This window comes from Mesoplodon densirostris, chromosome 12, assembly GCF_025265405.1.
Source record: "Mesoplodon densirostris isolate mMesDen1 chromosome 12, mMesDen1 primary haplotype, whole genome shotgun sequence".
Classification (NCBI taxonomy): Eukaryota; Metazoa; Chordata; class Mammalia; order Artiodactyla; family Ziphiidae; genus Mesoplodon; species Mesoplodon densirostris.
The window spans coordinates 35194241-35220732 of record NC_082672.1 but is presented as its reverse complement, the minus strand read 5'-3'; the positions used below and the strand labels follow the sequence as shown (position 1 = coordinate 35220732).

General features: G+C 35.8%; 1 protein-coding gene across 1 annotated transcript in view; it reads right to left on the bottom strand.

Annotated features, from left to right (window-relative positions):
- The window catches only part of THEMIS (thymocyte selection associated), a 166135-nt gene that overhangs the window by 119906 nt on the left and 19737 nt on the right, over positions 1-26492 (bottom strand). Inside the window, exon 2 of the mRNA XM_060114530.1 lies at positions 10935-11093. Coding sequence (XP_059970513.1) covers positions 10935-11093 — 159 coding nt within the window. The remainder of the gene's footprint in view (positions 1-10934; positions 11094-26492) is intronic.

The following is a 26492-nucleotide window of genomic DNA, read 5'->3' as shown; positions in this document are numbered from 1 at the left end:
GATTCCTGTCCCTGCCACCTGGTTGTCACACCTTTGTGCAATCCCCTCCCAGATTGCACCAGCATGTGTCTGTCTGATCAAAAGAATATAGCAGAAGTGATGGTGTTTCACTTCTAAGATTAGGTTATAGAAGACTATGGTTTCCATCTTGGGCTTGCTCTGATCACTCACTCAGGGGAAACCCTACGGAGTGGATCATGTGTCGAAGAAGTGAAGCTTCCTGGGATAGCCACATAAATAATGTTGGATGAATACACATTATATTTCTATTCAACAGTGCTAGTGTAGATTTAACATAACCACTTACTTAATTACGTGATCTTGGGCAAGTTACTTGACCTTTCTGTAACTGTTTTCTCATATGTAAAATGTGAATTCAATTTGCAACCTATATATACATAAAAGTGTTTAGAACAGTTTTATATGCAAAAGTATTTAGAATGGTGCCTGGCACATCATTAGGATTCTCATTTGAGAGTGTGATGTGGTCAGGATAGACTGTAGAATAGTAGAGAATGTTCCATGTCTAAGCTCTACTATCACATTTCTTACACATTTTGTTGCCTCCAGCAACAAAATTCCTCCACAATAATAAAATTCATAAAATATGATCTAAAATTTCAAACAGAAAAATATCTTCAATCTAGCCTTGTAATTTTAATGGTGGTTTTATAGATGCAACCACAACCTTCCTTGAACATATGGTTTAGAGATATTATGTAAACTTGCTGTTTAGAAATAAACTCTGTCCATCAGAAGAAAATGTATTGAAACTCTTTCAGGATATTTCTTATGTCTAAAGAGAAAGCATTTATTATTCATGATTAATAACAGTATATAGGAGGAACAAATATTTCCAAGAAGTAATCCAGAAATTTGGAACTTCATTATAACCCAAACATTACATGATTTACTGATCTATGTGGACAATGCAATCAACTACCAAATATCAGAATATATTTTTGTTGTGTTTGGCAAGAATGGCATGATTCCTAGCTCATAAAAGGACTTATCTATGAGGGCTGTCTTCTAAAATAACAAATTATGCTTCTAAAGCAGTATGTTTATTTCCATAAAGAACTGGAATGATTGCTTTTTATTTCTTTTAATATATTGAACATTTTTTGAGATGACATAATAAAGATATATGGAAACATAACATTAATATAGGATACGCAACCAGTTATGTATATTACAAGTTTAGTTCCCCACTCACATTTTAGTGAAAAATCACCTTCCAGCCTGTTCCCTTAAAGAGTCCTTGCCAAATTAACAAAGCTTTTCTTTCTTAATTGTTGCTTGAGTTTTCATTTGCTAGAGCTGCATCTATAAAGCTATATTTACTGGTTGAAGGCTGGATATCTTTCTTCAGTAGAGCACCTTTATTTGCAAAGAAAGGGTACCTTAGGTACCCTTGACAAGGTTATGGTCATCTTCATCAAAACTTTTGAACTACCAATGAGAAATTAAGGATCTGTGTTCATATACTTTACTTCAATACAGAACACTGGATGATGTCAGTGAAATGGTAGAATAAGGACCTTTGAAAATTGTCTCCTCCAAAAAGCAGTAGAGAAACTGGTAAAAAAAAAATCGTCAAGATTAATTTTTTCAGAATTCTAGAAATTAACCAAAGAATTGCAGCAATCTGGAGAACATTAATTAATGAAAAAGTAGCTGAATCTTGGTAAGAACAGCAAACTTTGTGGCATTTTAACTTGCTTGTATTCCCATTCTTCCAAACCCCTTCAACTCCACAGTAGCCTTGAAAACCAACAGCCCGCAATCATGGCAAAGCCAGCAGCCTAACAGTCACAAGATGGAGGAGAAAGAAGTTGGAGTTCCTTCAAAGATCATTCTCAGAAAATTGTCATTACTTGATATGTCTGGTGACTTCCTGGAAGAGTCTATTTGTAATGCTGTCTCTATTTGATCTATTTTGAGCTCAATGAGTGGAAAATACTTTTCCTCAGAGCATTTGTCAAAAACAATGAGAGGCAATTATTTAATTTTTGTGGCTGCCTGCAGTGGTGTATAACAGTTGGGGGGAAAAAATGGGCTAACCAAAAAGCCTAAAAGGAAAAGCTGAGGAATGAGATGTCCATAAGGACATTGAGAAATTCCAACATATTCCTGGGAATCTAGAAGACCACATACATGTATATGACTGTGCACATGCCCAGAACTGTGCGCATGCTCAAGAAAGACCTGAGAAGTCTGTAAGCTCTCAAATCTGGTTGACTTTGAAGTGCTACATGAACAGGAAGTAAAAGCTAAGCAAGAGTTTTCAGTTGCCTGGTTGGGTGTTGAAAGCATGCCTCTAAATGAACAAAGAACCTCTTAACAAAGACTGAAGACTTCTTGGTTCCAGTTGTTTAAGGAAATATCTGTCCAGACATTCATTGCCCACCAAGCTAATTGAGCAGAGACTTCAATGACCACACATGACTAAGAATGCAGACTTTACAGATTCAGTTCAGAAAAATCACTAAACAACCAGCAAAAACAAGCCCTGAGGAGGGAGGAGAATTCAACTTATAGAGCTGACACATTATATTGTTGAAAATATCCAGTTTTCAACAACAAACTGTGAGACAGGCAAAGGAACAAGAATGTCTGGCCCATAAACAAGGGGAAAGAAAATCAATCAATAGAAACTGTTTCTGAGGAAGCCCAGACACTAGAATTCCTGGAGAAAGAATTTAAACAGCTATATTAAATACGTTTTAAAAACTAAAAGAAACTATGTTTACGAATGAAAAGGAAGTATGGAAATACTTAATAAAGTATTTTATTAAGTCTTAGCAAATAGAGAATATGTCAAATTTGAAAACAGGTCAATTGAGATTATCCATTCTAAGAAATAGAAAGTATGAAGAGAAATAAACAAAGACTCAAAGACCTATGAGACACCATCAAGCATATAATACACCCTCTTTTTTTTTTCTTTTTGTTGGCTGCACTCCACTGCTTGTGGGATCTAAATTCCCTGACCAGGGATTGAATCCACGGCCCCTGCATTGGGAGTGTGGAGACTTAACCACTGCACCACCAGGGAAGTCCACCATTAAGCATATCAATATGTGAATAATGAATGCCTCAGAAGGAGAGGAGAGAGAGAAAAAAGTGTAGAAAAAATATTGCAGGAAATAATCACAAAAACTTCCAAAATTTGATGAAAAACATTAATCTACACATTTAAGAATCTCAACATACTCCAGGTGGAATAAACTTAGAGATCCATGGCAAGACACATCATGATTAAACTGTTGAAAACCAATAGTTAGAGAATTTTGAAAAAAGAAGAGAAGAAAAGATTCATCATATACAAGGGTTTCTCATAAGATTAAAAGCTAATTTCTACTTAGAAACCACGGAGGACAGAAATCACTGGGATGACATACTGAAAAATGCTGAAAGAAAAGGACTATTAACCAAAAATTCCTTGTCCAGAAAAAAAAAATCCTTTAAAACTAAAGGAGAAATTAAGACATTTCCAGATAAACAAAAACTGAGAGAATTTATCACTACCAAACCTGCCATACAAGAAACACTAAAGGGGGTCCTTTAGGCTGAAATGAAAGGACACAAGTCAGTAACTCTATTCCATGTGAAGAAATAGAGTATCAATAAAAATAACTCTGAAAGTAAATTAAAAGAAAATTTAAATGTATGTTTTGTTTTCAATTTTTTTCTCATATCTTATTTTAAAAACATTTGCATAAAAAATAGTTACAAATCTGTGCTGATAGGCACACAATGTATAAAGATGTAATTTTTATAATAATAAAAATTTGAACCAAGGGGTAAGAAACAGAGCTATATGGGAGCCAAATTTTATATGCTATTGAAATTAAATTCATTAATCCAAACTAGATTGTTATAAATTAAGATGTTAATTGTAATCCCCAGGCTACCATTGATAAAATAACTAAATATATATATATATATATATATGGGTATTTTTTTTAAAAACCACCAGATTTCTGGTTCCTGGCATGGCATATAAGGAGTTTGGAAGTTGTCACTCTGTCCTAAAAAAAAGTGAAAAGTTGAACAAACTGAAAAATCAACAACTATTCTTAGATATATCAGAGAAGTGAGATCACAGGACAAACTACTGCCTCCAAAACTGGAGAGACAGACAGGCAAGTACAGAGAATCTCAATTTTCCACAAAAGAAACTGCTACAAAAACCAATACCAGGGTAGACAAATCCGACCTGTAATTGATGAATTGCTAGAGGCTCAGAGTGGACAAGTCTGAGTGTAAAAAATTCCAGGGAAACTTAGTCATGGGGGGCCCACAATTTTGTAAGTTTTACCACCAAAAACTTAACCAGGCTCTCACAGTGAATATGAGAGAAAAATCCCCTCATGCTTCTGGTGGGGGGAAGGCAAGAGAAACCATTTTGAAATAGGACAGAGCATTCTGTTCTTAATAAGACCTGCCCTCGAGAGAAACTATTGGTGTTTTATCAGGACTCATTGACCCAGAGGGATGAAAATATGCAACTAACACCCACCCTAGCCTTCCACTTAGGGAAAATATGCAACAAAAGTCCACTCTCACCTTTCCACTTGGGGAAAGGGAAATACCCAGCTTTAGCCTGCTCTGGTCTTCCACAGGGGAGAAGGGAAATACCCAACTCCAACCCACTCCAGCCATCCGTCCCACCTAAAGATGCAGAGAATGGGACTGAGAAGCATTCGTGAAGTTCACAATTCAGAGGCACAAGCTCACAAAAATATGATAACAATCATAGGACCAGAGAATGTTTCTGCTCCTGCCACACCTTACTGCCACATTACTAAAGGCCTATTCACTACAGCTCCTTTTAACCAGTACATGATGCATAACCATCATGAAAAAAAGTACAAGGCATACTAAAAAAAGCAAAAAAAAGACAATTGAAGAGACAAATCAAGCATAGAATCAGACACAGATATGGCAGCAATGTTGGAACAATCAGACCAGGAATTTAAAACAATTATGATTAATACGCTAAGGTTTCTAGTGGATAAAGTACAACTGGTGGGCAACGTAAGCAGAGAGACAGAAGCATAAGAGAAAATCAAAATGAAGTGCTAGAGATCAAAAACACTGTAATGGAAATGAAGAATGCCTTTGATGGGCTCATTAGTAGACTGGACATAGCTGAGGAAAGAATCTCTGAGCCTGAGGATATATCAACAGAACTTCCTAAAACAGAAAAGCAGTGAGGAAAAAAATATAAAACAAAGACCCAGAACAGAATATCCAAGTACTGTATGACAACAGCAAAAGGTGTATATGCATAATGGAAATATCAGAAGGAAAAGAAAGAGAAGTAAGAACAGAAGCAATGGGCTTCCCTGGTGGCACTAATAATACGCCTGCCAATGCAGGTGATATGGGTTCGAGCCCTGGTCCAGGAAGATTCCCCATGCTGCAAAGCAACTAAGCCTGTGTGCCACAACTACTGAGCCTGCACTCTAGAGCCCGTGAGCCACAACTACCGAGCCCACGTGCCACAACTACTGAAGCCCACACGCCACAACTACTGAAGCCCACGTGCCTAAAGTCCATGCTCCACAACAAGAGAAGCCACCGAAATGAGAAGCCAGCACCACAATAAAGAGTAGCCCCTGTTCTCCACAACTAGAGAAAGCCTGCATGCAGCAACAAAGACCCAATGCAGCCATAAATAAATAAATACATACATACATAAATACATACATTTATTTTTTAAAAAATAGAATAAATAATTGAAGAAATAATGATTGATAATTTCCCCCAAATTAATGTCAGACACCAAACCACAGATCCAGGAAGCTCAGAGAACACTAAACAGGATTCTAAAAAAAAACTTCATAAGAACATCATATTCAAACTGCAGAAAATCAAAAATAATGAAAAAATCTTGAAAAAGGTCAGAGGAACAAAATCTTACCTATCATACCTGTAGAAGAACAGAGGTAAGAATTGCATTTAACTACTCCTCAGAAACCATGGAAGCAAGAAGAGAGGAGGGTGAAATATTTAAAGCATTGAGGAAAAAAAACTCCACCAACCAAGAAATCTGAATCCTAATATCCTTTAAAAGTGAAGGAGAATTGAAGACTTTCTCAGACAAACAATGACTGAGGGAATTTGTTCCAATAGACCTGCTTTGCAAGAAACGTTTAAAAAAGTTCTTCAGAGAGAAGAAAAATTGTATGTCAGAAACTTGGAATTACATAAAGGAAAAGCAGCAGAAAAGGAACGAGTGAGGATAAAGTAAAAACTTTTATTTTCTTATTCTTAGTTAATCTTACAAATTTTGTTTGCTCATAATAATAATATCAACAATGTATTCAATTATAATCTGAAAGAATCAATAAAATCTCCTAGAACTAATAAGTATAGCAAGGTTTCAAGATATAACGTTAATATACAAAAGTCAATCACTTTTATTATACTAGCAATGAACAAGTGGAATTTGAAATTAAAGGCACAAAACCATTTACATTAGCACCAAAACAATGAAATAGGTATAAATCTGACAAAATATGTACAAGATCTATATGAGGAAGACTACAAAACTCTGATGAAAGAAATAAAAGGACTAAATAAATGGAGATATAGTCTATCTTCATGAATAGGAATATATAATATTGTTTAGATATCAGTTCTTCACAGCTGCATCTATAGCTTTAATGCAATGCCAGTCAAAATCGCAGTAAGGGCTTCCCTGGTGGCGCAGTGGTTGAGAGTCCGCCTGCTGATGTAGAGGACACGGGTTCGTGCCCCGGTCTGGGAAGATCCCACATGCTGCGGAGCAGCTGGGCCCGTGAGCTATGGCGGCGGAGCCTGTGCGTCCGGAGCCTGTGCTCCACAACGGGAGAGGCCACAACAGTGAGAGGCCCGAGTACCGCAAAAAAAAAAAAAAAAAAAAAAAAGACAAAATCCCAGTAAGTTATTCCGTGGATACTGACAAACTGATTCTGTGGTTTATATGGAGTGGCAAGAAACCTAGGATAGCAACATTAAAGGAGAACAAAGCCAGAGAACTGACAAGACTTACTATAAAGCTGTAGTAATCAACACAGTATCATACTGGTGAAAGAATAAACAAATCAGTGAAACAGAATGGATAGCCCAGAAATAAACCCATCTAAATACAGTCAACTGATCTTTGACAAAGGAGCAAAGGCAATACAATGGAGCAAAAATTGTATTTTCAACAAATGGTGCTAGAACAATTGGACATTCACATGTTAAAAAAAAAAAAAAAGAATCTAGACCCAGGTCTTAACACCCTTCACACAAATCGACTCAGAATAGATCACAGAGTTAAGTGTAAAATGCAAAACTATAAAACTCTTAAAAGATAATGTAGCAGAAAATCTAGATGAGCTTAGGTTTGATGATGAATTTTTAGACATGACACCACAGGCAAAATCTATGAGAAAAATAGCTGGTGGCGCAGTGGTTGAGAGTCCGCCTGCCAATGCAGGGGACACGGGTTCGTGCCCCAGTCTGGGAAGATCCCACATGCCACGGAGTGGCTGGGCCCGTGAGCCATGGCCACTGAGCCTGCGTGTCCAGAGCCTGTGCTCCGCAACGGGAGAGGCCACAACAGTGAGAGGCCCGCGTACCGCAAAAAAAAAAAAAAAGAGAGAGAAAAATAATTGATAAGCTGGATTTCATTTTTAAAAAATTTCTCAGTGAATAATATTGTCAAGAGAATGAGAAGACAAGCCACAGTCTGAGAGAAAATATTTGCAAAATATTTGCAAAGGACATACCTGGTAAAGGACTTGTATCCCGAATACACAAAGATCTCTTAAAAGCCAACAATAATAAAACAAATAACCTGATTAGAAAGTGGGCAAAAGACATGAACAGATGCCTCATCAAAGAACGTGGCATGGCAAATAAGCGTATGAAAATATATTCAACATTATACGTCATTAAGGAATTGAAAATTAAAACAATAATAAGATAGCATAATTGTATGCATATTAGAAGAGCCAAAATCCAAAACACTGACAGCATAAAATGCTGATGAAGATGCAAAGCACCAGGAATTCTCATTCATTGCTAGTAGGAATGCAAAATGATGCAGCCATTTTGGAAGACAGTTTGGCAGTTTCTTTAAACTAAACATATCCTTACCATATGGTCCAGCAATCATGTTCCTTGGTATTTACACAAATCAGTTGAAAATTAATATTCACACAAAAACCTGCACATGAATGTTTATAGGAGTTTTATTCATAATTGCCAAAACCTGAAAGCAACCAAGTTGTTCTTCAATAGGTGAGTAGCAAAATGAACGGTGGTATATACAGACAATGAACTATTATTCAGTGCTAAAAAGATACGTTACACACCATGAAAAGACGGTGGTATTTTGATATTGAGAAAGCTGTGCAAATTTGAGACAGGTAGTGTAGTATATGGGAAGTCTCTGTACCTTCTGCTCAAATTTGCTAATGAACCTAAAACAGCTCTAAAAAATAAAGATTTTTTTAAAAAATTGAAATAAAATTGTACACTGGAAAATATCTATTTAACACAAAAGAAGGCAAAAATGGACAAATAGAGAAACACAAAAGACCTAAGACATATGGAAAACAAATAGCAAAATGGAAGATGTAAATCTTACACTATCAATAATTACACTAAATATAAATGGATTAAATAATTAAAAGGCAGAGGTTGGCAGAATGGATTTTTTTAAAAAAGCCCATCCAACTATATACTGTCTACAAGAGACTTACTTGTAGATTCATACTTCAGATTCAAAGACACAAGTTATTTGAAAGTAAAAGAATAGAAGAAGGTAGACCATGAACATAGTAACCAAAAGAGAACTGGAGTGACTACAGTAATATTAGAAAAAAATAGATTTTAAAACTAAAATTGTTTAGAATATTATATAATGATAAAAGGGAAACTCCACCAAAAAAGGTAACAATTATAAACACATATAAACCTTACATCAGAGTCCCCAAATACATGAAGCTAGAGCTGACAGAATTGAAAAGAAAAACAGACAATTCAACAGTAACAGTTGGAAACCTCAATACTCCACTTTCTAAAAGGGATAGAACTAGACAAAAGATCCACAAGGACATAGAATACTTGAACAATCCTATAAGCCAACAGACATCTGTAGAACACTCTATGTATGCTGCAACAGCAGAATATATATTCTTCTCAAGTGAACACAGAGCATTCTCCAGGATAGGCCATATGTTAAGCCATAAAACTAGTCTCAAAAGACAAAGTATGTCTTCTGACCACAATAAAATAAAATTAGAAATCATTACCCCCCAAGAAATGGAAAATTCACAAATAAGGAAGGATGGTTTAAAAACATATTGGATTCTTTGAGTTTAAAATCTAACTGGGAGTCTATTGCTATATAGGATGGGGTAATGAGGAGTAATTAGAATTAAACAAGGAATAAGATTTCAGTTGAAAGGGATAAAATATTGGAGCACTTGGAATAATCCTCTCCTCATACAGTTAATTTATTTTAATTTTCCAAACCTCAGCTCAAGAATAACATTCTCTGAAAAGCTTTCCCTGACTCCACCAATGATGATAATAATGTTAATAATGGTAATATAAGCTGACACTTTTTTATAGCCCTTGTTATATGACAAGTATCACTCTAACCAATCTAAATATATTTCAATATTTAATCCTCCCAACAACACTAAGAGATAGTATTATTATTCCCATTTTACATGAGAAGAGGGTAAATAATTTGGCAAAGTTACCTAACTAAGAAGTGACAGAGTTGGGATTCAAATATAATGATTCCAAAATCCATGTTCTGAAGCATAACCAACTGGAGTTAGATCCACCTTATCAAGATTCTCACAGAACCCATGCATACTTCAGTTATACCATAAACTAATTACTTTGTAACAGCTTACTAGATTGTTCTCTTTCACTAATCATTCATTGATAAACAATTATTCAACCAACAGGAAATTATTGAGCACATTCCCTGTGCCAGAAAATGTGCTTGTTCATAGAAATAAAGCCACATATGTCATATTTCATCTGTCAAAGAGTTTTAGTCTCAAGTAGAGTTCAGCAAACTATAGTTCACAGGCCAAATTCTGTTGGCCACCTGTTTTTGTAAATAAATTTTTATTGAACCACACCTGTGCTCATTGGTTTATGTAGTGCTCATTGGTTTATAAACCAGTTGGTTTATATTGGTTTATCTGTAGCTTCTTTCATGTTACAACATCAGAGTGGAGTAGTTGTTATGGAGACCATTTGGCAGGCAAAGTCTAAAATATTTACTATCTGGTCCTTTACAGAAAAAGTCTGCCAACCCTGGTCTAAAGAATAAGACAAATAAGAAAACCATTAATTACTACCCAATAAGGTGCATGCTATGGTGCCCAAGATACTACAGGAACATAGAGATATCTAGATTAGATTATAGAGTCAGCAAAAGTTTTCTAGGAGACCTGATATCTGACCTAATTTTTGAAGGTTAACTAGTTAAAGAAGAGCAGCCAAACTTGTCAGTAAGGCCAGACAGTGAAGTTTAGCAGTGATCCAGGGAGCTAGGAATAAAGAGGGTAAATATGTTTAGGAAATATTAATTAGTTCTACATAACTTATGAAAATATATCTTTAATTTCTTCATTCCCACTATCTGGCACAACTAATGGTGCATATAGTTAAACTCACTAAATATTTGTTATCAGAAAATATTAAGTCCTAAGTAAACAATGTTTACTGAAAAGGGGAGAAAATATTTGCTTTCTATTAGTCCCTAAAATCACTAAACTATAAGAATCCCAATTTTTTCATCCACTGCCCTAGAGTAAAAAAAAACAAAAACTACCACTTTTTCATTGTTTTCAGTTGTAGAGACGTATATAACATTTAAGAATACAGTTTTACAAATGAGAAATGTTTGTAAAATACTGTACCTGGAAAATTCATAGGCAGTTCAAATGGTTGTGGAGACTCACAACCTTCAATGTGCTCACAAATTTCAGCTATGATCTTCTTAATTTTGAGGCCAGTAATTTTAATCACTTCTCCTGTTGACAAACAGCATTCATTTCCAAACATTTCATAAACAGAACCTGAAAAATAAAAGAAAAACAGCTTTTAAAAGAAGAATTCAATAATGAAGAACAAAGTAGGAGTCAAAAGTCTCATATGAAGTGTTTTTATTCAGTTCCTCTCAGATACCTGCTAAACAGGAATTTAATCAAGCTTGGCAAAATATACAGCATGTACCAGGAAAAATATTAGATTTTCACTTCATCCACTGGGCAAAGTGTAAACAATCTTATTTTTGTTATTATTGTAAATTGAATTTATGGTCCTCAGCACCTTTAGCTCATCTTTCCAAGGTCAAGCTACAACCATGTCTTCCCCTGCTGGATTTATGATCTTTTTTTGGCTAGGTCATAGAATTAAATTCACATGAGTCAACAATGATCTGAGTAAGTACTGCAAACAAGGTTGTAATACAATCTAACATCCAAAGACAGAGCATTTGTACACCAGGGCTTCATATTAAGAGCATCATATCTATTTATAAGACCTAGTTCTCTTCATCATTATGAATATAACATTTTGTCCATTTTATCTCTTGTTTTTGACAAGCTGGAAACAACTCTCAACTTCTTTATGGCAATAGGGGGCAGACAAACCCAGATAAACTGAAAAGCTTCATTTTAGTTCAAGATTTCAGTCTCCTTCCTAACAAACCTTTCATCATAGATGTCAAAGCTTAATTTTTCATCCATTTATTTCCCTTTTATATCTCCTGATGGAGGAACACTGAGCAGTGAAATAACCGAAAGATTAGCAACAGGAAAGAGGAGAAGCAAAAGTTCTGGGTAATCTAGCCCCGGTAAAAAGGAAACAACCCCAAAACCACATCTCTGGGATATTATCGCTTTACAATAAAGCAGTAAACTAGAGGTTGATGTAAATAAACATTGCAGAACTGTGGGGTTTGAAACATATCAATTTTTCCTTGCTTCCAATATGATTTATACCCTCTTTACCACACTAACATATAAATAATATGAGCACAAGATTTTAGGTTTATTGGTTGGTTTTCTGAATTCTTCTGTTGAAACACCTCTTCATAGAATCTTGCCTGATATGTAGCAAGTACCTGAAACATTTTTATAGCATTAATGGTTATCATAAAAGTTATTAAGCCCAGCATTCAATCTAGCTTTAAACAACACTGTGGTTTTATCAGAGTCTCTACAGAGAGCAGGGGGCACACGCAAATTAAAACAATTTAAGGAGATTTTAACAAAGGGACAATTTACACATAGACACAGACAGTTCTTAGCAACACAAGAACATAAATGTCCTGATCTCACTCTTTTTCCTCCATTGGATCATCTAACAGGGCACCCCATTGCCCCAATTCAGCCAGATGCCAGAGGACAATGGAGCTGCTGACTCCACAGAAGTCAGCCTCCCAGGCAGAGTGGAAATGAAAATTTGCACACCAACCTTACTGTCTATTATTTAATGAGGATCATTTTTGCAGACATGCTAGTATATGAGCTCCTTGTATACTTCTAAACTCCTTCCTTTTCTCATACTATTGCCTTAACTACACATGCGTTCATACTTTTTATTAACTCCAATACATTGTGTTGTCAGCCATCTCAAATCCCCCATGGAAAAAACTGGTATATTAAAAAATAATAATAAATCCACAGTGACATTTTCTTCCAGTGAACTCAGAATAATTATTTTCTATGATCCTCTTCTGGAAATTAATCACATAGTAACATTTTACTTCTACAGTATTATCTCATCCTGTACTTAACCTTTTATGACTTTATTTTCTGTTACTCCCAATTCAATTTTAAGCTTCATGAAAAAAAATATTGCATTATATTATTGCATAACTACCAACACATCAACCTCCCTTCCTCATTCATTCAGCAAACTTTAATGAATACCTACTATGTGTCAGACATTGCAATTGGCAGTAGTACAAAATGCATATGCCTTCCCCATAGAAGCACTGTTTTGAAGGGAACAGACAAGTAAGCAGACAACTGAAGCAGATTATGAGAAAGTTATAATATAGAAAATACAGGGCATTGTGGGAGTAAATTGGAGGCATTTAATTAAGCAATTATATGGGAAAGAGATTAGGGAAAGATCTGTGGAGGAGATGACAGCCGAGCTGAGTTTTAAAGGAAGCATCACAAAATGTTAGGACAGGCAGAGGATATAGTATTTGAAAAGGCACTGAGATGCGCAAGAGTCTGATACATTCTGGAAACTTCACATAATTTGTTATGTCTCAAATATAAAGTAAGAAATGGGAACTGGTACGAAAGGAGACTGAAGAAGTAGAGGGAATCCGGATCGTGCAGTGTCTTTATAAAATTACCAATAAACAAAAAAGCCAATCAAAGTCTGAAGCAACCTCAGAGTCAGAGAATTTACATTTTCAGTTATCAATGTCCAGGAACTAATGCCAATTTAATGAGAGGTCATATGTTTCTAGGCGCTTGCTATCCAAAGTGTGTCCTGCTGCATCACCTGGGAGCTTGTTAGGATCTTAGCCAGACCCTAGACCTGCTTAATCAGAACCTGCATTTTTAAAAAGACCCCCAGATGATTCGTAAGTACATTAAGGTTTGGAAAGCACTGGTCTAGACAACAAATGTATAACTGAAATAATCTCTGTTCTGAGATTGTTGCAAAACTCACCAAGAGAGAGAAGGACATGTCAGGTAGAGGAAGCACTCAGCGTCATTGAGATGGAGGATGTTGTAAGTAAGGACAGGGAAACGGAAGGATTTTAAACAGCAAAGTGACATGGTAAGATTTTTCTGTGTCACACGAAATACAACGTAATTGGACCTATCCTGTTTCAGCGGAAGTCTGTTTGGCTTAATTTCAACACAACAAATGTCTAATTGCAGATGTAATGTATAGCAAACTGACTCACTTGGAATGCCATCTTTCTTTCAAAGGTTCCATTGGAATTCAAAATTAAAAGATGAGTTTATGTGAGATTACATATCAGTTCACAGGGGACAGAAGCCAGATAATTCTAAGAGAAAATTCTGTGAGTTTTAGTCACTACATAAAAGGCTTTTGACACCTCAGGTCTCTTTCTAATCATCCCTCTCGCTTTGAAAAAAGAAAATCACTTTTTTCAGTCATGTAAGGAAAAGAGCCCCATGGAAATGTTAATCTTTAACATTTATCTTTAATTCTTTGTGACTTCCAATTTTCTCTAAGCAAGAAAGCTATTAATTCATTTTAATAAAGAGAGAGGTCAGTGACACCCAACTCTAGAAAGTTATGTCCCTAATAGGTGACAAGAACATACAGCAAATCTCAAACCCCTGAAACTTGAAGAGTTCTTGTACATCATTATCATCATTATAGTGTCTCTTAAAATACATTTTTTTCAGTGAAAATATAAAATGGTTAATTTAAAAAACAGCCAACTTTCATAATCTCAGAACAAGCACATATAATATGCCTAATTGCCTTTTAAAAATTTGCTGAGACGTGTCTGAACTATGTGTTTGTGTAAATATAGATATAAAAATAGTTTTCATTTCATTTTTAACCACAAGACATGCATTTTGAATATGCAAATCTAGAATCTATTAAATCTTTACAGACTGATTCTTTCCAAGTCAGAGCATATGTGTTCAGGATAAGGCCAAACATCAGAGAAAGCTGAACAAAGCAGCCTGTTTTCAGTGATCAAACATTGCCCCTGAAGGCTGTAATGAAAGTCATGTGCCTCTGAAATCACCTTTTCTGAAATGCTACTTTGCTCAATAAAAATGACACATTAATATCCTTTTATGAGCCCATCCCTTATTTGACAATCCATATAAGCAATGCTGTAATCACATGGAAGAAACCAAAACAATTGGTTCCATAGATTTTCTTCCTTTTCCTCTACAAAGCTGAAAATGTGTGGCAGTCAGGGAAGAAGAAACTTACATTGTTTAGACACTTTTTTCCCTTTACTCAACATATACCCATTTCCTCCATTCCCCACCCCACCATCTCCCACCCCCACCATACCAGCCACTCATCCCATCATCAGCCTTTCAAAGTTCAACCAATCCTAAAGATTCAGCTCATATTCATTGTCTTCTTGAAAGCCTTCCTTTATTCCCACCTAAGTAAGAATTAATTCTTTGCTCTGTGCTCCAATAGTACTTTGCATGTATCTCCATTATGGCCCCTATGTGATCATTATCACAGCCTGCTGTTAGGGTATTATTTTCTGACCATTGATATTATGTATACTTTAGAATTTATTATGATATTCTAAAGAAGAGACATCATCTTAACTATATTTATATCCCTCCTCACATACACACAGCTAATTGCACAGTTTTGTCAATTAGTGGATCCTTAGTGAATGTTAAATTATAACTTAGCTTTACTGTAAAATGACAATAAATTATTGTGAATATAGTAGAAGTCCTTCTCCATTAACAGTTTAAAGCATAGTCAACCCAAGGCTTTGGCATGGGTTATATCTTCATTTGGTATAACTAATAACAAATGTACAAGCATATGTGAGATTAGCTGGTCACCTTGTGCATTCCCTAGACAAGGAATATTAAGGGCAGGTAATTCTACAATATGAATCTCTGCTTGTTAAATTTGCCATTTTTCACTATGTTTACCATTTTTATATTGCTGGCCTTGAGGATGAGGCTCATAAAATGACCTGAGATATGTTTGGAGGAGTTAGGAATTTACTCTGTAAAGTAGGATTGATGTTGTATGACAGGTTTAGGAATTTACTCTGTAAAGTAGGATTGATATTGTACGACAGTGTCTATAGACTGGGCTTGCTGGTAGAGATTTATCCTTGCTCCTCATAAACAATTGTGATTATTCTTTATTATTATTACATGGCCAGTATTCCATAAAGACTATCTCCATCTCCTGTAAGGCAAAGTCATCCCCATGCACTACATGAAGAATATATCTAAAAATAGATGAACATGATATTTGAATGTGGTTTGCATAAAAATAAGCATAAAACAGCAAGCTTGCAGCTTTACTAGGGATGGATTCTACCAGTTAGATACTGGGTATACCACTGAGAGGTATATCTGAATATTGATCGAAAATGATCTTTCAAGGTCATAGAGGCTCTCTTCCCTTCTGCCAAAATATCAACATAAAGAGGGCAAAACAGTGGCACCAAGTATTAAGGAAAATGATGGCCAACACCAAGTAGAGCTAAGGTATAATCTCTCTTACTTTTGAGAATATGGAGGTTTTTAATGTGAATTTAGGGTTTAAGTGTTATCCTGGAAATCAAGTTTAAAGACAGAAATATGCTAGAAACTATAGTGAATATTGGTGAGTCTTAGAAAATTTGAACATGGGGAAACAATGAAAACCACAATGGGTGGAAAAGGGTGGAGCCTGAGAGTCAATAAAGCAGGTTAAAATCATAGTGAGCCCAGAAACCAGAAAATGTCCAACTTTTCAACTACTCTGAGTGAAATGTGAGGCATTTAGATGATTAAGTTTTAGTGGTTGAGGAAGAAAGATTAACAGTTTCCTTCACCAGCTAAAAATCTGATGTTTGTTTAATGGTAGAATCAATTTAATAGATTAAATAAAACTGTACTTAGAGCATTTGTAAGTTGGTGTTACGATAGAAGTCATCATCACAGCTCTTTGTGTCAACAAGTATCAGACCAAACGGATTTGAGATGTATGAAATGGATATCCCTCCTACATATCTATGAAATATTTCCTTATGATGATGGAACAAATCAGTGATTCTGCATCTCCCGACATTACAATCGGCCAAATATTCCCCACGTTTTACCCAGATTTTAATTCTCAAAATTACATCGTAAGTAATGTTATGATTTCTTATATGAACAATGTTGCATTGGGAGTTGGTTTATTGTTTTAGGAATGACTTGATTTCAAGTATATTTTTTATACTTAAGTATAAATACTTGCCTACGTTTTATATCCTAAATGTTAAATAAAGCTATCATAGACCTCCATAGCCATTTAAAATCATAAAATCAATGCACTGATTGAATTGTTTATACGTGGGCTCCAATGAACTATAATGTGTTTATCCGATGCATACAAAATGAAGCTTCACTATATTACAAATTTTCCCTAAGTTCATTAGCATTGAATACTTCATTAACTATTTTGCTTATGAAATATGAATTTTGAAGTTATTTTATGTTCATTGATTTAAATAATTTAAAAAATGCTTGAATTTTGTATGTCTATTTTTAATTTTATTTTTATAATAATTCATTTGTATTGCATTTTATTAAAGTACCAGTCCATAATGGATTGGGAAAAGAAAATAAATTGGACCTTCACTACAGATAGTTTGAGAAGCACTTCTCTAAATGGTTAAGTACAAATATGACCACAGTCAGTCAGTGCAGGGAAACAGGATGTAGCCTCAGGGAGTTAGAGAGTTAGAGTAAAATTTGAACATACTGGAAAAAGAAAAGTTATAGCCTAATACACAAAATTTTAGTCAGTATTATTAACTCATCTATCTCAATGTCACCAGCAGCCTGAGTGCCCTGACTAAAAGACACAGGAAGTTTAATCAACTTGACAGTAATAGTCCTAATTGCAAATTACTACATTGGCATTCTGATTTGTACATTATACTCTTCTGAGTTGTATGAGGCAGTGCTTGAACCTAATTGACCCTGGACACTTTGCACTGTTGGATCTACACAGTAAGAACCAAAGCCAGGAGCAGGTGAAATCCCCTAAGAGATGAATTTTGTGAGTTCTATCTAACTAATTTGCCAGGTATTCTCCATGAGAGAGATGGCAAATATCTATACTATATTCTACCATTCTCCCTTCCCATCAGTAATCATCCATGGCACATTTCCAGCTGAATCCAGATAAGGCCTAATAATCCTCCTCAACATAAAGTTCCTGGTGACTATCCATCAATTGAAAATGGCAAGCCAGGTATAAATTATTCCAGCCCAGTCCTGTACTATGACTTTTCTTGCTTTCTTTAAGCCCCCTTGGGTGATATTTATTTTTAAAGATTTTAATCTTCAGATTGAACTAATTTACTCTCAAAGGCTTAGTAAAAGAAATCTGGCAGAAGAATACAGGGTCCCTCAATCCATCATTTTTTTCCAGACAGCTGTCTGAATTGAGGCATAAAACATCTAACTTGATAATAATTGCAACTTTATATAGCCCAATGGCAGCTGTAGGATTAGTTTAAATTTCACTTTATATTTCTAAGCCAAGTGCCATTAATTCTAATGATCTCTTGAATCACAGGTCTTAGTGTCAGGAGCTTAAATACCATCACATCCTACTAACATATCAAAATGACTGAGTGTCTATACAATATCTCTATCAACTGGTTGTCCAAACTATATCTGAACACTTTCACTGATGGAATTCCAATTATTTTATGGTGACCCACTCTACTTTTGAGCAATTGTTAAAAAGCTCCACATTTTAAGTGTAATATGTGTTCTTATGGGATATACACACAATTAGAACAATTTTTGCCCTTAGAATCATACAGAAAACAACTATTTAACTCTTATACATAGCAGCCTTAAAACGTGTGAAGATAGCCATCACCAGTTGCTCCTTATAACAAATCAATGTGTCAAACGATTGAAATATGTTCAGGGCCACTGCTTACAGCATAGGTTGCTCATTATAAAACTACCTGAAACACAAGTTATAAGGATGTCAGTGGCATTTTGGAGTTGTGTGACAAGGTATCATGCCCCTCAAAAACACACATGCCCTTGACTGTTCCAGAAGAGGTTTGATAGTGCCTGTTGGGTATGTTCTAAGGTGGCTGTTTCAGCTCCTACCATCATGTTTGAAATTCAGCTAGTGAGAAAGAGAGATAAAGAGAAGGAAACATTCCTTTTGTTTCAGTGGCGTGCAATAGAAATTTCACATGTCAAATACTACTATCACAACCCATTGGCCAAAACTTAATCAAGTGGCCACTTTAAGCATCAAGAGAGCTGTGCAGCATCTTTAGCCAGGCAGCTGCATTCACAGCTGAAAGCTCTATTACCACAGAAGACCGAGAGAACAGATATAGTTAGAGGGGCAGCTAACAGTCTCTGATCCAAAAGGTGAGGGAAAGGTATGTATATTTCAGGATTTAAATTAGGTTGCATGTGCCTATAAAACTTACATTGTCTTATGAAGAAAAAAATGTATATTTTTATTTGAAACACCAAAGACAGGAGGTCTGTTGCTGAGATTGAGACTGCAGGATGAAATTTCAGGGTTGAATTTTATCTCCCTTAAGACATACAACTGTTAAACACACACACACACACACACACACACACACACACACTTCTTCTCTCCATTCATTCCTAGGCATTTAATTAGGTAAAAATCACAGATAAGAATGCCTTCTCTAGAGTCAGTTTCAAAACCAGGATCTACATTTGATAAACGTGTGACTTCAGGCAATATCTTCTTCTATAAAATGGGGATAGTGCCTCAATTTCTTTGTCTTTAAAATGAGGTGGTAATTTTACCTCTGATAGTTGCTTTGAGGATCAAAGTAGATAATCAATTTTTTTTTTTTTTTTTTTTTTTTTTTTGCGGTACGCGGGCCTCTCCCGTTGTGGGGCACAGGCTCCACACACGCTGGCTCAGCGGCCATGGCTCACGGGCCCAGCCACTCTGAGGCATGTGGGATCTTCCAGGACCGGGGCATGAACCCGTGTCCCCTGCATCAGCAGGCGGACTCTCAACCACTGCGCCACCAGGGAAGCCCCTAGATAATCAATTTTTAAGTGCATAGCCCAGAATGTGGCATCTATTTAGGGTTCAGTAAATATTAGCCATTATTGGTTTCATTATTATTATTTCATATGATGTTGTTTAAGACCGAAAAATTCAGTATAATGTTACACTATTGTAAACTGGTGTGATTTTCTTGGTTAAGATGAAAATAAATGTCTTCTTATGGATAGGGATGAGGTTTTCCCTGAATAAAAAATTGTTATTTTCTTTGTCATCCTAAGAGAAAATTACTGAAGTGAAAATAGAAACTTGAGAAGATGGACTTGGGCTGGGAATAAAGATACATCAAAGGTCAATTTTTTCCCACCTTGTACCAACGAAACTTGGTATGCCACAAATGGGTTACAAGTATGCCAACATGTTGAAATCCATCTTCCTTGAGGTGACCAACTAAGATAGGTCTGGGATAACTAGTGGCTTTGGCTGGTGGCTCTGGCTGCAAGTTACCTTGTCTATTTACCCCACCCAAACAAATACAGTTGACCCTTGAACATCGCTGGGGTTTGGGGCACCTATCTTCCAGGTAGTTGAAAACCTGCCTATACTGTACAGTCAGCCCTCTGTATCTGTGGTTCCACATTAATATAATCAACAAATTAACTGAATATATTCTATGTGCCAAGCAAAAAAACTATGGTAAGTACTACTGATATAATGGTGACCAAATGATATGTAGTCTTAACCTTCACGAAATATTTAATACACTGAAATAAAAGGCATTAATCAAACAATCATACAAACATATGATTACAAAATGATAATTACTATGAACGAAAACTGCATGTACTAGGAGAAAGGGCCTGGGTTTGGGTTCCATGAATAGTACATCTGTATTATATTTATTTATAAAACCATTCAACAAGTATTTATTGAGTGCTAGGTGTATTAATCTCAAGTTTATAGTAAAGTCTTATTAAAAGCCTTCAACTGGGACTTCTGTTTCTGGAAAGATGAAGTAGACATACATTTTCCTAACCTCATGTATTCCAGACTTGAAGCTGAAGATACTAGCAACCTAGAAATGCCAATGGGTACAGACAAAAAAAAATCTCCAATAAATCCTGTTCTCTCTAGCCAAAAATCCAGGAAAGGAACAGCCTAGTAAAACAGAAAACTTTTTGACAATAATCACTCTACTCAAGCCAAATACCACAGAAAAATGTTTGGTTCCACAACCACCTACACCAGGAAAGGCTGAGTAGCGTCGTTAGAATCTCACCCACAATGAGTATAATAAACACTCACCCACCCTTTGCTGAGGTGGTGTCAGAAAAGGCAGAGTTGAGAGATGGGACTTGCATTTTTGTGAGACAGTAATAAACTCCCATTTTCTGTCAGGGAAACCAAGTGAGAAGCCTGGACTTCCAACCCTACCGAGCAGTACTGAGGCACACTTTCTCCTCCCCTTGGGGTGATGTCAGAGGATGTCCAGTGAAAAATTAGGACTTTTACCACTAGCCAATGTAATAAGGCACCACTCCATCACAAGGTGTAACTGGAGGCCATGTGTGCAAGAGTATTAAGCACTATTATCCCTCCTATCAAGAGTGGTATCAGCGAAAGCCTAGTGAGGAGACAGTACTCCCACTATGACCAGCAGTAAGAAGGATCCCTTCCTTTTTGAGTGTCAACAGAGGCTGAAAGGGGAAACTGGGCTTCTAACCCCATTATTATGGCAATAATGAGGCCATACACCTCACCCCCTGTTGGAGAAACAAAAAACAGAAACCAAACAGAAAACTAAATATATAATAGACTTAAGCCTTGACATATCAATAGTTACATGAAATGTAAATGATCTAAATGCATCAATAAAAAGAGATTGGTAGAGTGGATTAAAAAAAACATGACCCAAACATATGCTACCTACAGAAGACTCCTTTCAAATATAACAATATAGGCAGGTTGAAAGAAAATGGATGGAAAGAGATATATCACACAAAAATTTATCAAAGGACCAAGCTGATCTCCCTGTGCTATGCGGCTGCTTCCCACTATCTATCTACCAGCTCGGTGCTTTGTGACCGCCTAGAGGGGTGGGATAGGGAGGGTGGGAGGGAGGGAGACACAAGAGGGAAGGGATGTGGGAACAGATGTATAGGTATGACTGATTCACTTTGTTATAAAGCAGAAACTAATAAAAAAAATTTATCAAAGGAAAGCAGGAGTAGCTATATTAACATCAGATAGAGTAAACTTCGGAGTGAAGAAAATTACTAGGGTCAGAGATAGATATTACATAATGATAAAAGGGTCAGTCTACCAAGAAAATACAGCAATCTTAAATATGTATATATCAAACAACAGAGCTTCAAAATATGCCAACTAAAACTGACATAACTGAAAGGAGAAATACACAAATCCACAATTATAGTTGGAGACTGCAACATCCATCTCTCAACAGCTGATAAAATATTAGATAGATTATCAGTAAGGATATAGAAGAACAAGGACACCTTCAAACAACAGGATCTAATCTACCTTTACAGAACACTATACCTAACACAGCAAATACACATTGTTTTCAAGTGCCCATCAGAACATATACTGAGATATCCTGTGCCATAAAACAAGTCTCAACAAACTTAAAGAACTGAATCATAGTATTCTTTGACCACAATGAATTAAACTAAAAATAAATAACAGAAAGATAACAAAAAACTCTCCAAATACTTGAAAACTAAATACCATACCTCCAAATAATCTGTGGACCAAAAGAAAATTGCAACATCTCAAACCACAAATTTTCATAAGGATAAGGAAGTATTGAGGGGAAAATATATATTACTAAATGCTCATATTAAAAAAGAGCAAAATCTCAAATATTCTAAGCCTCTTCCTCAAGAACTTGGAAAGAAAAACATAAAAAAAGAGAAAATCAATGAAGCAAAAGATGATTCCTTGAAAAGATCAATGAAGTTGACAAACTGTTAGCAATTGTGAAAAAGAGAGAAGGTACAAATTACAAATAAGAGGACTAAAACAGAGAATATGACTACAGACCCTCCAGACGAAAAAGAGAATCCTACAAACAACTTAGCCTACAATTCAACAATTGAGGTGAAACGAACCAGTTCCTCAAAAAACCACAATATACCACAACTCACCTAAAATAAAATGAGTAATTGGTTCAGTCCTATAACTATTAAGAGAATTGATTCATAGTCACAAAGTCCTAAAAAAGAAATCTCCAGCCCCTGGTTGTTTCACTAAAGAATTCTATAAAACTTATCAGGAGGTATTTTCACCAGTTCTACACAATCTCTTCCAGAAAGCAGAAGAGAGAATATGTACCAATTTATCTTATGAACCTAAAACTACCATTATACCAAAACCAGACAGACATCACAAAAAAGAAAACTGCAGACCAATATCCCTCATCAATACAGACCAAAAAAAATCCTTCAAAAAATTTTAGCTAATAGAATCCAGAAACATATAAAAAAATTATATAACATAACCAAGTGTGCTTAATCCCAAAGATACAAGGTTGGCTCAATATTCAAAGAGCAATCAGTGTAATCCTCTATATCAATAGGCTAAAGAAGAAGAAGCATATGACCAAATAAATTGATGTAGAAACAGCATTTGACAAAGTTAAACACACATTCAAAATAATAAAAAGAACTCTCTGTAAAAGCCAGTATGAAAATGATGAAAAGACAACCTACAGATTAGGAGAAAATATTTGCAAACCATGTATCTGATAGAGAATTTATATCTAGAATTTACAGAGAATTCTCAAAATCAAATAGTAAAAAAATCAATCCAATTAGAAAATGGGCAAAAGACATGAACAATCATTTCATTGAGGAAGATATACAGATGGCAAATGAGCACATTGTTAGCGATTGCTGAGCGCAAATTAAAACCACAATGAGAATCACTACATACCTATCAAAATGGCTAAAATAAAAAATAGTGACAACAACAAATGCTGGCAAGGGTGCAGAGAAACTGAATTACTTGTACATTATTGAGGAGAATGTAAAATGGTACAGCCACACAGAACTACAGTTTGGCAGTTTGCTAAAAAAAAGCAACAACATGCAACTACCAGCATTTCACTCTTGGGCATTAATCCCAGAGAAATAAAAAATTATTTTCACACAAAAACTTGTCTACAAATGTTTACAGTACCTTTATTCATAATAGCCCTGAACAGGAAACAGACCAAATATTCTTCAACATGTGAATAGTTAAACAAATTGTGGTACATTCATACTATGAAATACCCCTCAGCAGTAAAAATGAATGAACTATTAATTCATTCAAAAATCTGGATGAATCTCCAGAGAATTATGCTGAGTGAAAAAGCCAATTCCAAAAGGTTACATACTGTATGATTCTCTTTATATAACACTTTTGAAATGGCAAAATTATTAAAATGCTGAATAGAATAATGGTTAAAAGGTGTTAAGGAGGAGATGAGGGAAGTGGGAAATGGATGTGGCTATAAAAGGGCAACATGAATCACAGTATGATAGAAATGCTCTGTATCTTGACTGTATCAATGTCAATACCCTGGCTGTGATGTTGTACTCTATAGCTTTGTAAGATGTTACAACCAGGCGAAACTGGATGAAGAATACATGGGATTTCTCTGTATTATTGCTTATAATTTCATGGGTCCACAATCATCTCAAAATAAAGGGTTTAATTTAAATATGTGTGTGTTTGTGTGTGTGTGTGTGTGTAGTATGCGTGTGCTGCAGTGCAACTTCTCATACCAGTGTCAGACTGAGAAAGCCTCAGGCAAATACAGGAACACATGCAGACAAAGGGAAGCAGTAGAAGGAGCCTGAAGAAAATTAATAACCCCCAAACTGCAGTAAGTCCTTAGGAGAGTCATGATAGCAGAAATAGAGGCAGTGAGTTATACTGATACTGGAAAAGATGTGAGCCTCTTCCTACCTTTGGGACTTCCAGAGGGACTCTAGAGCAGCACTGTCCATTAGAACTTTTTGCAAGGATGGACATATAATTTGAGCTGCCCAGCACTGAAGCCAACAGCCACATGGGGCTCATGAGCACTTGAAATGTAACTAATGTAGCTGAGGAGCCCATAAATTTGTTTACTTTAATTAATTTAAATTTAAATAGCCACATAATGGCTAGTGGTTACCGTATTGAAAAGCATTTCCTTTTTCTACTAAAAGAAAAAAAAAAGCTTATACGAGAGCCTAGGTTTTGCTATTGGTAAAGTGCTTCAGAGCTTGGGTAGTTTGGGCATCCCTGTACCACCTTGATTGTCCTCTCATTCTAATGATGTCAGCAACAAACAACTTAAAGTATAGTCTCTTACACATGTAGTAGGTGATGTATGATTATGGCCAAACGGGGTTGATGTGGAAGGCTGGTTATTAATATTCATGGGACAGGCATTCCAGAAAGTAAAAATATCACTTTTCAGATTTAAACAAATTAATATGTATTAAAGAATAATCTGACATCTAGTGTCTTTCCAAGATGATCTGATTACAAAATAAAAAGCCAGTGGTTGGAGAGAACTTAGAGCAGATTTGAACTGTAGGCAATATATTGCTATGGTTCTAAGAAAGTTCTCCTAAGAGCTGCTTGCAGAGTAACAAAAGACAGGAGAGGCAATGAGAAGTTACCAGGTGCCATGGGGTGTAAGTATGCAGTGAGGAGAGCCCGAATATAATGGCAGCTGCAAACACTGAAATGGCCCTTCACAAACTGGTGAAAGAAAAGCAGAAAAATGGGGCCAAAATGACTCCCAGACCACGATGCTGGGGCACTAAGAGAAGGTTGGTGTACTAAAATGTGGAAAAACTGGGAAGGAAACACTGTGCTCAGTTCCTGATATATTGTTTCTAACGTCAAATGGTCATCTTTAAGCAGAGATGGTCCTAACCAGTTCCTCTTAAACAACTGTTTGCCAGCAGGCTGCACCAAAATTAATTGGGGAAAATTTTAAAATACAGATTCTAGGGCTTACTCCAAAAATTCTAAATCAGATTCTCCAGGGTAGAACCCAGGAATATGTTTTCTTTTTTTAAAGTTCCCTGGTAGATACCAAAGTTTACTTAGGTTTGAGAAATACTGTTATAAATCATGAAATAAGTAAAAGGAAATCAGTACTACATATGTCAACCTGGGAAATGATACAAATTTGGGAGTTAGTTAGTTAAATCTTCAAGAATAAAAACAAAACAAAAGCAACTCTGGATAGATCTGCTCCCCTGAGAGTGAGAATAGAGTATCTGGGACACGTGCAAAGATAAATATTTAATGTTACTACCTGAAATACGTCAGTATAGACAATGAAGTACACATGTACGTGTTCAATACTTTTAACCTATAGCCCTGAAGAAGGGATGAGAAAAATGTTAATATTTGAAGTACACTAATCAGAAATATAAACCCAGGGTGACTAGTTAACACAAAAAAGATTAATCAGAAGTTCATACTCTTAAAACAACTATCACAAGTCACCTACATTTATCTCATATTAACATAGTTTTCTTAATTAGAATAATGAATACCAGTCTTAAGATTGCCTTATTGGTGAAATGAGTGGTGTTTAAAATGTGTTGATTTGTTTCAAATGTAACACAGGAGCTCCTGTTCCTACAAAGGGGTATAAGAATCTAGTGAGCCCAATATAGGCCCTGGGCTTCACAATCCTGGTTCAGCAGTTGATT